General features: G+C 47.0%; 1 protein-coding gene across 1 annotated transcript in view; it reads right to left on the bottom strand.

Moving 5' to 3' along the window:
- PLOD3 (procollagen-lysine,2-oxoglutarate 5-dioxygenase 3) overlaps window positions 1–13124 on the bottom strand; it is a 36688-nt gene that overhangs the window by 6079 nt on the left and 17485 nt on the right. The window contains exons 4-16 of the mRNA XM_035135716.2: window positions 12607–12770; window positions 10599–10711; window positions 9635–9698; window positions 9049–9146; window positions 8577–8678; window positions 8071–8202; window positions 7034–7155; window positions 6826–6930; window positions 6578–6703; window positions 5350–5491; window positions 4336–4449; window positions 3534–3599; window positions 3333–3437 (exon numbers count right to left, since the gene is read on the bottom strand). Coding sequence (XP_034991607.2) covers window positions 3333–3437; window positions 3534–3599; window positions 4336–4449; window positions 5350–5491; window positions 6578–6703; window positions 6826–6930; window positions 7034–7155; window positions 8071–8202; window positions 8577–8678; window positions 9049–9146; window positions 9635–9698; window positions 10599–10711; window positions 12607–12770 — 1453 coding nt within the window. The remainder of the gene's footprint in view (window positions 1–3332; window positions 3438–3533; window positions 3600–4335; window positions 4450–5349; window positions 5492–6577; window positions 6704–6825; window positions 6931–7033; window positions 7156–8070; window positions 8203–8576; window positions 8679–9048; window positions 9147–9634; window positions 9699–10598; window positions 10712–12606; window positions 12771–13124) is intronic.

The raw sequence follows: 13124 nt of genomic DNA, 5'->3' as shown, positions 1-13124 counted from the left end.
AAAGACGAAAATGATGATAAAAAATTTTGGTAAAGAAGAGAAGGAAGATTTGCAGCAAAGACATGGTATCGCGATCGTAAAAAAGGTACAATACCTTGGAATATGGATGACAACCAAAAATATAAATCTGTTTAATGACAATTATGAATTGGTATGGAAAGAAATAAAGAAAGATTTAGAGATATGGAATAGGAGGAAGCTGTCATTCCTTGGTAGAATTGCAGCTGTAAAGATGAACGTATTGCCCAAAATGTTATTCTTGTTTCAAACAATACCTATCATAAAGGGGACAAGACAATTCAAAGAATGGCAAAAAGATTTACAAAGATTTGTTTGGCAGGGGAAGAAACCAAGAATAAAATATAAAATATTGGTAGACAAGACAGAAAGAGGCGGATTCTCCATGCCAGACTTGAAATTATACTTTGAAGCGTCATGTCTCTGTTGGATAAAAGAATGGATAACATTGGAAAATACGGACTTGTTGGACTTGGAGGGATTTGACAACAGAGCAGGTTGGCATTCATATCTATGGTATGATAAGAAAAAAACCCATAAAGGATTTACGAACCATGTTATAAGAAGATCGTTATTTGAAGTATGGGAAAGAAATAAAGCCTTGTTAGAGACCAAGACGCCATGGTGGATCTCACCAATGGAAGTGATCATAGTGAAAAAAGTGAATATGGAAGGCGAGAGACCAACATATGAAAATTTTCTAAGACAATCGGAACAAGGTTGGAAATTGAAACCATATGAAGAGGTTAAAGTATATTTGACGAGTTGGCTGCAATATCATCAAATTAATGATGTATTTGTGAAAGATAAAAAAATTGGTTTTGAGGAGAGAAGGTCCAAATTTCAAACAGAGTTGCTAGGGGGCAGAATAAAATTGTTGTCCAAAATGTATAATTTGCTGGTAGAGTGGTATACTAAAGATGAGTTGACGAAAGAGGTAATGATAAAATGGGCTAAGGATTTTGGGCATAATATTGAATATGATGCGTGGTTGAAATTATGGAACCAAACAATAAAATTTACAGCATGTACTGCTTTGAAAGAGAATGTCTGGAAGATGATGTATAGATGGCATTTAACTCCAGTGAAATTAGCAAAAATGTATAGAATGAGTAATAGAATGTGCTGGAAATGTAATGAAAAGGAAGGGGACTTTTATCATATGTGGTGGAAATGTGAAAAGGTTAAAGGATATTGGGAAATGATATATAACGAACTGAAAAAGATATTTAAGTATACCTTTCCCAAAAGACCAGAGGCCTTTCTGTTAGGACTGATAGGCCAAGAGATAACTAGGGAGGACAGTACCCTTTTTTTGTATGCGACAACCGCGGCGAGGACATTATTAGCCCAGAAATGGAAGACCCAGGACTTACCGACAATTGGAGACTGGCAGACAAAGATGATCGAATATGCAGAACTAGCGAGACTGACTAGCGGGATTCGAAACCAGAGGGAGACAAGGTTTCTAAGGGATTGGAGTAAATTTGTGGATTATATGGAAACGAACTGTAAAGGTTTAAAGACACTTGCAGGCGTGAAATAAATCCTACGAATTGACTTTAAAGATTAGATAAAAAGGAACTGCGAGATAAGAACTGATTAGAAAACCTTTTGAGGGGAGGGAGGGAAGTCAAGCTCGGCGGAGCATGTTTTTTGGGATGTATGTATTTTTGAATGTTTGTTTGTTTGTTTGTTTGTTTTGTATAATGTTTTAAATGTGTTTATTTTGGAAAATTTAATAAATAATTATTAAAAAAAAAAAAAAAAAAAAAAAAAAGAGAAATCAGCAACATACTGGCAAATTCCGCCACTGCCTTTTCTAAGATTCTACAATAATCTTATACAGTGGTACCTCGACTTACGAATTTAATACGTTCCGAAAGCACCTCCGTAAGTCAAAAAAATCGTAAGTCAAAAAACGCCATTGGAAACGCGATTTCCCATAGGAATGCACCGAAAATGGAAAAATTCGTAAGTCGAAAAATCCCTATCTAAAACCGCCACGTTTCCCCCCCGGATGTCGAGACATTTGTAAGCGTGCGGCCATTACCCCCATTCGTAAGTTGAAAAATTCGGTTTGTAAGTCGAGGTACCACTATACAGTGGTACCTCGGGTTGCGGACCCGATCCGTTCCAGGGTGCCGTTCACACCCCGAAAAGTCCGTAACCCAAGCGGCGCTTCTGCACATGTGCGCACAGTGAAACCCGGAAGTAAACAGTTCCGGGTCCGCCGCGTTCATAACGTGAAAAAACACAACCCGGAGCGGACGCAAACTGAGGTATGACTGTAATTATATAATAATAACGATTAAGGATGCCCCAAGCCACATTTGTCTCCCCTTGCCCAAAATTTCAAGCTGAAACCTCTCATGGGAGTTGTAATTTAGCAAGTAAAAGTATATGAAAGAATACAAGGTGCTGAAAAAGTAGATGCTTTTCTCCCTTTAATACTAGAATTCAAGGATAAGGAAAGACCTGCTGGATCAAGTCAAGGACCAATTTAGTTCAGCATCCTGTTCTCACAGTGGCCAAGCAGATGCCCAGACAGGGGAGCATGCAAGCAGGGCCTGGGGGTATTCCAGGGAAGCTGAAAATTGGGAGAACCAGGACAGACAAAAAAGGCAGTAACTTCATCATGCAGTGTACAGTTAAATTATGGACTGTGCTCTCGCAGGATGTAGCTGATGGAGTCACCAAAACTTAAGATTATAGAGAAATTCAGGGAGGATAAGGCTACCAACAGCTGCTAGGCCAAGATGGCGGTTTTCCCCCCCTTTCCCCTTGGAGACACCTCTGAATATAATAATAATAAAGGAAAAGGACCCCTGGACAGTTAGGTCTGGTCAAAGGCAACTATGGGGTTTTGGCGCTCGTCTTGCTTTCAGGCCAAGGGAGCTGGCGTTTGTCCACAGACAGTTTTCCAGGTCATGTGGCTAGCATGTCTAAACCGCTAAACCAGAGCTCATGGAAACGCCATTTATCTTCCTATCACAGCAGTACCTATTTATCTACTTGCACTGGCGTGCTTTTGAACTGCTAGGTTGGCAGGGGCTGGGACAGAGCAATGGGAGCTCACTCCATTGCGGGGATTTGAACCGCCAACCTTCCGATCAGCAAGCCCAAGAGGCTCAGTGGTTTAGACCACAGCGCCACACGTCCCTACAACCTCTCAATACCAGCAGCTGGAAACCGCAGGGTGCATGTGTTTGGCCTCTGTGAGAATAAGAAAACATGTCAAGGCTAGATGAGCCTCTGGCCTGATCCAGCAAAGCTCTTCTTTCTGTTAGGCTCGAAAAAGGGAGGGCTCCCACCTCATGCTTCCCTCCGGACCACTGGCCAAAGTTTTCTGCCTCTTCTATCAGCTCATCACACATCTGGTCGGTGAACACGGGGAACCAATAAACGTCAGGGCAGGGCTGCAAAAGGGGAGAAGGGTTGGCATGAAAGAGAAAGGAGAGTTTCCGAGACATGAGATGCGTGATGCAAAGGCATGGCAACCGAGAGATGCTTACCTGCTCGTAATATTCCGCCTCCAGTACCTGAGTGTAATTCTCATGGATGTATTTCTCCTGCCAATCCTGAACCAAAGGGGGGGGGGAGAGGATAGAGACATTAAGGGATCCAGGGAGTACATCTTGGATTTCCCCAAATGACAAGGAGCAAGTTTCTAGACCTCATGGCTGCAGAGATATGCTATGAAAATAATCCAGTACAGTGGTGCCTCGCAAGACGAAATTAATTCGTTCCACCAGTCGCTTCGTCTTGCGATAATTTCGTCTTGCGAAGCATGGTTTGCCGCGGCAAAAAAACCAAACAAAACAAAACCACAAAAAAATCGTCTTGCGAGTCACCAAAAACATCGCAAAACGCTTTCGTCTTGCGAATTTTTCGTTGCGCGAGGCATTCGTCTTGCGAGGTACCACTGTGTATAGCAGCAGAGACACTGGGCTCTTAACTGGCACTCAGATCCGATAAGCACCGAGTGGCCAGTTTAGGGAGCTGCCATTTTAATTTCCCACTATACTCCAGTGTGACATCACTTCAGGGATACTAAAAGGGCAAACCTCAGTTGGGCAACAGCCATTTACGATTTCCCACAATCCTGGGGGAACGCCAAATCAAGACATTGTGGTAAATTTTTAGGTAAGTGTGCAGCTCCAGGGGGGTCCCCCAATGCGGGACAGTGGCCACAAGATGGCGCTTGGCTAGGCCCCCCCCCCTCAAACTTGTGGGAAGATGGGTAGCAGGAAGGGAGCCATCACACCCCAGTGCATTGAGGAATTATGGAAGGCAGGAAACTGGACGGCTTCTCACCAGGGGATTCTCGGAGATCTGCCTGAGGTCAGGATATAGGTGAGATATGTTGTATCTGGAGGTGGAAAGGAGGCGCCCAAACTCGTCCCGGTTACTGATGTGAAGGAAGATGCCCTGGGGGGTGGGGGAGGGAATAGATGGTTAAAATTTGGATAAGTAGAAAAAAGTTACCATAGCCACCCTCCACCCCCAAATACACGCATCCTGGGAGGCCACAGAAGTGCTCCCCCAACCCCCAGAAAATTGTATGGTTATATGTGTTCTGCAAGATCACAGAATTTTGCTATTGAGAACATCATTCACGGTATAGAGAACCGTAGGTGGTGGCCAGTCACCCTGACCAGCACTTCGCAGTGAGTCAGGAGGAGGAAATGAGGAATGGAGCGGAGTGGAGAGGGGGCTCAGACGTATCAGAGCTTCGACACCGACCCAGCTGGCCAGAGGAGGAAGGGCAGCGCAGGATGGTGTCGGAGCCTCTGCAACACTCCAGCCAAGGGACAGGCGAAGGAACGCAGCCCCTTCAGGCGCCCAGTTCCCGACGCAGGGCAAGGGGGCAGCGTTTTGGAGTTCCCAGACTATTATGCTGGCGCAAAAGCAGACAAGCGCCATTGCCGGGTTCTGAATCAGACTAGGCAGTCATGTTTTCTGATGTCTCTGCACTGTAAATAGTATGCACAATAAAGCTCTTAAAGACAGAGCAGGCTGGAGCGTCTTTAGTCGAGAGTAGCCGCAACAATCCCCTGACAGGGGGTCTCTAGCTTTTAAGACTGGGCAGGTAGAACTGAAATCCAGGGCAGCGAACCAGCAGTGAAACTCCCCAAAGCGGGGCAGAGCTTCTGTTAATCTTTTGACTTTCCCCAAAAGTGCTAGGTGTAGAATAAATTTATGCAAACCCAGGCAAATGTGTCGGGTTTTTTGCACCATCTCTGGAAGAGACAGAACACAGCTTTTGGAAGAGCAGAGTCCAGAGAGATCTTGATTCATGGGACGTCTGGGAGGTGAAGCGTTCCTTACCTTCTCCCTCACAGTCTTGCAAAAGGCCATGTCTGGGTCCGTGTCGTCCAAGGTGAAGACGTTGCGCTGGGGCAGCTCCTGGCGCAGAGTTTCCCCTCGCAGCAAATAAGCCTGAGAGATGTAGGGGACGTTCCACACTCCGCTGTAGGAAGAGAAGAGGGAGAGGAGAATTCTCAGTAAGAAGGTAAGTGGCCATCGTTTTCTATTCTGCCCTCTAGTCGTCGCATTTCCCTTCCACCGCAATTTCCCTTCTTCCCAAATCTATTCGTTTCACTGGCAGATCTATGTAACTTACATAAGTTATGCAACTATGGGGGGGATTCCTCTTCCCTCCTGGTCCCTTCTTTCCTTTTGTGTCATATCACTGTAAGCCTGTGGGCAGGAACTGCCTTGTTTTAATGGACTAGCAAGTAAGATGCTCAGGGAACTTTTTTGCTGAAGAGCTGGGCACAAGAAGAGCCTGCTGGATCAGGCCAATAGCCAATCTAGTTTGGCATCCTGTTCTCCCAGTGGCCAAATGGATGCCTGCGGGAAACCAGCAAGTGCGACTTGAGCACAGAAGCCCTCTCCTCTCCTGTGGTTTCCAGCAACTGGTATTCAGAAGCATGGCTGCCTCCAATTGTGGAGGCAGAGCATAGCATAACTTCAATAACTCCTCCACGAATTTCTCTAATCCACTTTTAAAGTCATCTAGGTTGGCGACTGTTACTGCCTCCTGCGGCAGCGAGTTCCATAGATTAACGCAGCACTGCGTGAAGAAGAACTTGCTTTTATCTGTCCTAAATCTTCCAGCATTCAGCTTCATCATTGGACGCCCACAGATTCTAGTGTTTTGAAAAGAAGGATAAAAGCTAGCCAGGTTCTCTAAGCCGTGCACAATTATTATTAGCAGTCTAAACCTGTTGTCTTCTGGCCGACCTTTGGCCCATCCACATGCTGTTTGGGGCCTACGTCATAACTTTTTCGGGTACCACATACCTGTATGTTGGCTGTTCCGCTGTTGTGACCCACCTTATCTCAGGCCGTGACCCAGCAAGGGGTCCCAACCCCCCAGCTGAAGACCAAAGCTTTAAATATGCAAATGAAATTTTTGGGAGCAAAGCAGAACCCTCCTGTATTATTACGTTGTGAACCACCCCAAGATCTTCAGATGAAGAGCAGTGCATAAATTTAATAAATAAATACTAATCATAATTCTTCTTCCCACCCGCTTCTGACCACGACTCACATCCTCTTGCCCTGGACCAATTCCACATAGTCCTCTGAGCGCGCGTAATATTCATCGGGGCTCAGGGCCCCCCAGAAGTTGGACCAAAGCTTGCCGTGGCGGGACATCATCGGAGCGATCACCTTCCTGGATCGCGGAGGGAGAAAGAAGCAAAAGAGAAGTCGCTTATGGGGAGGTGGGGGCAGGAGAAATGCTATACAAATGGTCTTATAAAAGGCTCCGGGGAGGAAAAAGGAAGCATTGCTTACTTGTTCTCCTGGATCAATATCTGCAAGATGTCCGGGTTTGCCACGACCACGTCAGCGTCCAGGCTAAAGTAGTAGTCACAGGTGGGGTCCTGGCGGCAGAGATCCCTGTTGCACAAGCAGGGAAATTGTCAGAATGGGTTGAGAACATTTCTCCTCTTACGGGAGAAAATTCCACTGGCTTTTACTGCCACCTTCTGCTTTTACTTACATGGCCATGTCTCTCGCCTCCCCTTGGCTCAGCTCCTCCTCTGGCCCGACAAGCTTGATGCTCTCAAAGGCCCCACGGAGCTGCTCCCACTCGGCTTCGATGTGCGGCTCGTGATACACCTCCTGGAAAAGGTTGGGACATGTTAAATGAGCCTCCCTAGCAGGGAAGCAGAGTCTCCCTGGCGTTGCCACATTCTGACATGGCAGAGAGTTCCTACGCCTTCACGTCCAGGCCCGAACAGGAGATCAAAATGCCACAGATGCAGAAGAACCTCAGAATGCCTGGGTTCAATTCCCCCCCCCCCGCCCCCAAACATATGGGTCATATCCGTGCCATACATTTAAACCTCTATTCTACCACTTTAAGTCAGTCCTGGCTTCTCACAAAGCATCCTGGGAAAGTGTGGTTTGTTAAGGGAGCAGAGAAATGTGAGGTAACCCCTCGTTTCCCTCTCAGAACTACAATTCCCCAAGTTCCCCAAGAAGATGGATTGTTAACCACTCTGGGAAATGTAGCTCCGCAAGGGAAATAAGGGTCTCCTAGAAATTCTCAATGTCCATAGCAAACCACAGTACCCAGGATGCTTTGAGGGTAGCTGTAACTGTTAAAGTTGGAAGCCACTGGTCATCTAGCTTATTAATTTGCCTGGAGGCATTGATACATATCTGTATTTTAACTCTTCAAATGTCTTAAGATATTGCTGTGCATTTTCCTTAGTGATAATTTCATTGCTTTATCATTTTGTAAACTACTTTGAGGTGTTCTTCTTCTTCTTCTTAACAGTCAAGCAGCATTTAAATTTTACAAAGCAAATAAAATAAATAACTAGGGCATATGCAAATTTGTGCCATGGGTCCCGAGTCCCAAAAGTCATTTAAGAAGCTAGGACAGCCCTTCCCCTGCTGCTCCTCGTGCTGTTTATCTGAAGGTCTAGTTAGACCTGAGCTTTAAATGTAAAATGAGGATTAGGCTACAGTTAGGGACAGCGCAAAATACCTCTCCTTTGCAGGGTGTGTGGGTGGGTGTACACAACTCACGCGATTGTGGATGAAGAGCCGGAGGTGAGAGTATGGATAATTCAAGGTCAAGAGACGCTGAAGAAACTGAGGCAGAAAGGGTGTGGGCTGCTCGATGAACACACCCAGAAGCACGCGTGGATATGATTCTTCCTGCAAAAAGGAGAGGCCACAGGAAAGGTGAGCTCAAATAGAAGCCCACTCTCAAACACTCCTCTCGCAGGGACCAGCAAGGTGATGCAGCTGCCTCAGGCGGAAGAAGCGATGGATGGAGGGTATGTGTGTGCCCCTTGTCTTTGCTTCCTGTTCCCAGGTAGCCCTACCACCCCCAGATATGGAGGAGGGCATTATCCCGTCGACAGCAGCTTAGTTCATTTCTGTATGAGGAGCGAGAGGGAAGCCATTTTGTCCTTCGCCTCAGGCGGTCAAAAAATGTATTGAGCTGGCCTTGCCGCTCCCTCAACACCTTCCCCCACCTCCAGCCTCACAGCTGGCTCTTCCGCATCCCGATTCATCCTCCGACTCACCGGCAGACCTGACAGATCCAAGAGGCCTTCTTCACAAACTTCGCAGCCCCCCTCATAGGTCCAGGTGTTAGGGATGTAGTTTCCCAAATAGTTCAGCTGCAGCTGCAGGGATGGAAGGAGAGGGCAAGAACACCAGTCAGCAAGATGAGGGGAGGGGGAAAAAAATAGAGGACAGTTGCCCCAAACACCCCCACACACCTGAATTCTTCTTTGTGGGTTTTGCCACCATGAGGACTGTAAGCTTGGGAGCCTGCTTGCCTTCCCAGATATCAGACAATGTTTCAAGACTGGTTTGGCTACAAAGCCCAGAGGCAAATTGAAACGCAACATCCACATTGTTTATTTGTGCTTTTATCCTGCTTTTCTTCTGTCCATTGGGCTAAGTGGGTTCTCCCATCCAGGCACGGACCTGCTTAGCTTCAGCGAGCTGCCAGAGACTCCCAACCCCAAGGAATAAGGTTGTTTCAAATACCTTGGTGGGCCCATTGCCATGGATGACGACAGGAAAGGTGTCGTAAGCGACGTTCCGGGCGCGCACTCGGGTCTGTTCGAATTTCAGAACTACCTCGTCTGTAAAACAAGGAGGATGGAATAAAGAGATGGGATAAAGAGAATGGGACAAACTGAATCTCTGCTTCCCAAAACAAACCCCATGTTTCCCCTTTCATAAATGTCCACAGCACAATGGGAATTATTGTGCTCTGCAGCTTGCCTCATGACTATGAATTTTCAAACATGCAGATCAGGGAGATCTACACTACGATACCGCTTTAAACAATCATGGCCCCCCCCCCAAAAAAAAGTATCCTGGGAAATGCAGTTTGTTAAGGATGCTGAGTAGAGCTACAGAGCAGTTTACAATTCTGGGGATTGTAGTTCTGAAATAGGGGCCTCCTAGCAGCACCTTTAGCAAACTACAGCTCCCAGAATCCTTTGGGGGAAGGCGTGACTGTTTCAAGTGGTATCATGATGCTTTAAATGTATAGTTCTGGCTGCCCTACTGATCTGTTCATTCACAGACAACCGGAACTCTGCTACAGAAAATACCAACCACTCACCAATGGCGCCATTCAGGTTCTGGAAGATTTTTGACTTATGATCCAGTGTGATCTTATGTTTCTCCTAGGGAGACAGGAAGGAGGAGGTAAGAACAGAAGCCTCCCCTTGCATAACCATAATCTTCCATCAAAATGCTACAATTAAAAAGCACCCATAGAGTGCCACTACAGACACAAATCCAGCGAGGATTTATATGTCGTATCTATTTATAAATTCAGTGTGGTTGCAGCATCAGACTGGGACCTGGGAGAACAGGGTTCAATCCTTACTTGGCCGTGAAGCTCACCGAGTGACCTTGGGCCAGTCACTCCCATTCTCATCCCACCCTACCCCAAAGGGTTGTTGTGAGGATTAAACGAGGATGGGGTAGAACTAAAAAAACCACCTTGACCTCCTTGAGGGGAAAGGTGGGATATAGGTGCAACAAATAAACAAATAATAAATGTCTATTGCTTTCCATTGCTACGGTGTCCTTTCTTTTAGCAGATCAAGATGATCAGGTGACAGCAAAAACTGCAAGGTTTTTAGCAGGGGCAATTAGAATAAGATCTATTACAGTCGTACTTTGGCTTTCGAACAGCCTAGTTCTCGAACGTTTTGGCTCCCGATTGATCGAAACCCGGAAGTGACTGTTCCAGTTTTCGAACGTTCTTTTGGAAGCTGAACATCCAACAAGGCTTCCGTGGCTTCCGATTGGCTGCAGGAGTTTCCTGCAGCCAATCAGAAGTCACGCTTTGATTTTCAAATGCTTTGGAAGTCAAACGGACTTCACAGGCAGCAGGGTAGTCTCTTAAAGCCCTCCAGATTTTGCCAGGACTCCAGCTCCTATCAGCCACGGCCAGCACGGCCAGCGGTCGGGAATGATGGGAGTTGTAGTCCAGCAGTGCCCCGAGGGCCACAGGGTTCCCAGTCTTCGTTTCTCAAGAGCAGCAAAGACTCACCCATTCACCCCAACAGACTCACCCGCAAGGCAGGATCCAAGTAAATGCGTGTGTAGAAGAGCTGGTCGTCGTCATCATCTTTGTACTTCCAGAGCTGGACGATGCGGTGGATGGTGGGGGCGTAGCCAATGAACCCTGAGACAGAGAGACACCAATTTTGGGATTTTTGAGGGGGTATGTGCTGTTTCAAGCCTACCCTTGCAGCCTTAAGGCAGGAGTAGGGAACCTTTTTATCCCGAGGGCCACATTCCCTTCTGGCAACCTCCTGGGGGCCATGTGCCAGTGGTCAGAAGCAAAAGTGGCTGGGCCGATCTATGTTATTGTTATTATTTTATTATTTTTTGTACCCCGCCCATCTGGATGGGCCTCCCCCGCCACTCTGGGCGGCTTCCAAATACATTAAAATATCACAGATATCATCTTTGTAGAATAGGATAGCTTCTGTATACACACACACAGAGAGATACACACACACACCCCTCCACAAGCAAGAGGCATTCTCAGAGCTCAAAACACATTCCAGCCAGGCTAAAATCCTCAAGGTGTACCTGAGGGGGCAGTAAGAATTCCAAGAGCCAGGTAGAAAGGCCAGGAGGGTTACATTTGGTCTCCAGGCCTGAGCTTCCCAGCCCGCCTTAAGGACTAGAAACTTCTTTTTTTTTAAGTAAAGCAGGAATTCTCAGAATGCCGATCTCCGCATTTGGATACCAAGCCTGCCACTGGAAGGCGAGCACCTAGCCTTTTAGAAACAGTCACGCTGCTGGATTATTACTCACAGGGCACTTTCAAAGCACACCTGAGCTACAATCCTGGCACACTTCCAGAAGGGCAGTAGCAGCAGCAGCATCCTAGCTGGAGGCGACAGGATAGTTACAGGTGCTCGTAGCAGAAGGTGCTAAGAAGCCAGTCATCAATCAGGCCCTGTTATGCTCACATTTGCTGTGCAAGCTTGTAATCTAGCATCTAAAGGTAAAGGACCCCTGATAGTTAAGTCCAGTTGCAAACGACTCTGGGGTTGTGGCGCTCATCTCGCTTTACAGGCTGAGGGAGCCGGCGTTTCTCCGCAGACAGTTTTTCCGGGTCATGTGGCCAGCATGTCTAAGCCACTTCTGGTGCAACGGAACTCCGAAACCAGAGCAGCGCAAGGAAACGCCGTTTACCTTCCCGCCGGAGCAGTACCTGTTTATCTACTTGCACTTTGACGTGCTTTCGAACTGCTAGTTTGGCAGGAGCTGGGTCTGAGCAACAGGAGCTTACCCTGCCACGGGGATTTGAACCGCCGACCTTCTGATCGGCAAGCCCAAGAGGCTCGGTGGTTTAGACAACAGCGCCCCCCACGTCCCCTAATCTAGCATCTAGCATATTAAATAACTTTTACGCTCAATTCCCTCTGCTCCAAGCTTCTAGTCCATATGGCTGCAGATATAAACTTGCAAGCGTGTGAGCAGCAAATAGCTAGAACCTCAAGCAGAAAGAAAGCAGTAACAGTACTTTTCGGGACAGAAGAGTACAGTGGTACCTCTGGTTAAGAACTTAATTTGTTCCAGAGGTCCGTTCTTAATCTGAAACTGTTCTTAACCTGAAGCACCACTTTAGCTAATGGGGCCTCCCGCTGCCGCTGCGCCGCCAGAGCACAATTTCTGTTCTCACCCTGAAGCAAAGTTCTTAAATCGAGGTACTATTTCCGGGTTAGCGGAGTCTGTAACCTGAAGCATTTGTAACCCGAGAGACCACTGTATCAGCTCCAGTGAGCATCTCATTCCTTCTTCCAACATAATGCTTTCCTAATATAATGCTTTCCTCCTTAAGTTTCACCTACCCATCCAAACCCACACCGCTTGCTAAAGAAACGCTGTATTATTTGGAAACCTGGCACTCGGCACCGGAATATTAATTGTGCAAAACCCATGCACATCTTTGGATAATTGATTCCAGTAGCAGATTCCAATGCGCCTTCCTAGCATAGAATTCAAGTTAGGTTGTTAGAGGGGGAGTTGGAGGGGGACAGGGAAGGGAAGCTGGCCTTTTACCTCCAGAGTTCAGAAAGCGTTTTCCCACGCCCACCGGCGGGTACTTCTCAGCCAGCGACCACTCTGGCCAGCAGAAGCTTTCCGCTGAGAAGACCACGTTGCTCTTGAACTGCAGGAATTTCCAGAGGAGTTCGATGGGGCTCCCTGCCAGGATCACATCGTAGCTGGGAAGCAGACATGAGGGCAGATTGAGAGCTTTTAGCGAGGGGCCTCAGGTAAGCAAGGCAATGCTTTATCGTGAGGCTGGGACTGCAAGTTCCGCCTGTGGCCTTCTCCAGGAAAAGAGCATGCCCATTTATAATTACTAACAGTACTCATTCAACATCTTATAGAATCCTAGAACTGTAGAGCTGGAAGGGACCTGGGGGTCATCTAGTCCAACCCCCAACAATGCAGGAATCAAAGAAGCCCTGACAGATGGCCATCCAACCTCTGCTTATAAACATCCAATAAATGAGAGTCCGTCCACTTCCAAGAGTCCGTTCCACTGTCAAACAACTCTTACCATCATAAAGTTC

Source organism: Zootoca vivipara, chromosome 13 (genome assembly GCF_963506605.1).
Source record: "Zootoca vivipara chromosome 13, rZooViv1.1, whole genome shotgun sequence".
In the NCBI taxonomy this organism is placed as follows: domain Eukaryota; kingdom Metazoa; phylum Chordata; class Lepidosauria; order Squamata; family Lacertidae; genus Zootoca; species Zootoca vivipara.
Note: the sequence above shows the minus strand (reverse complement) of the source record. Positions and strands in the feature narration are given on the sequence as shown.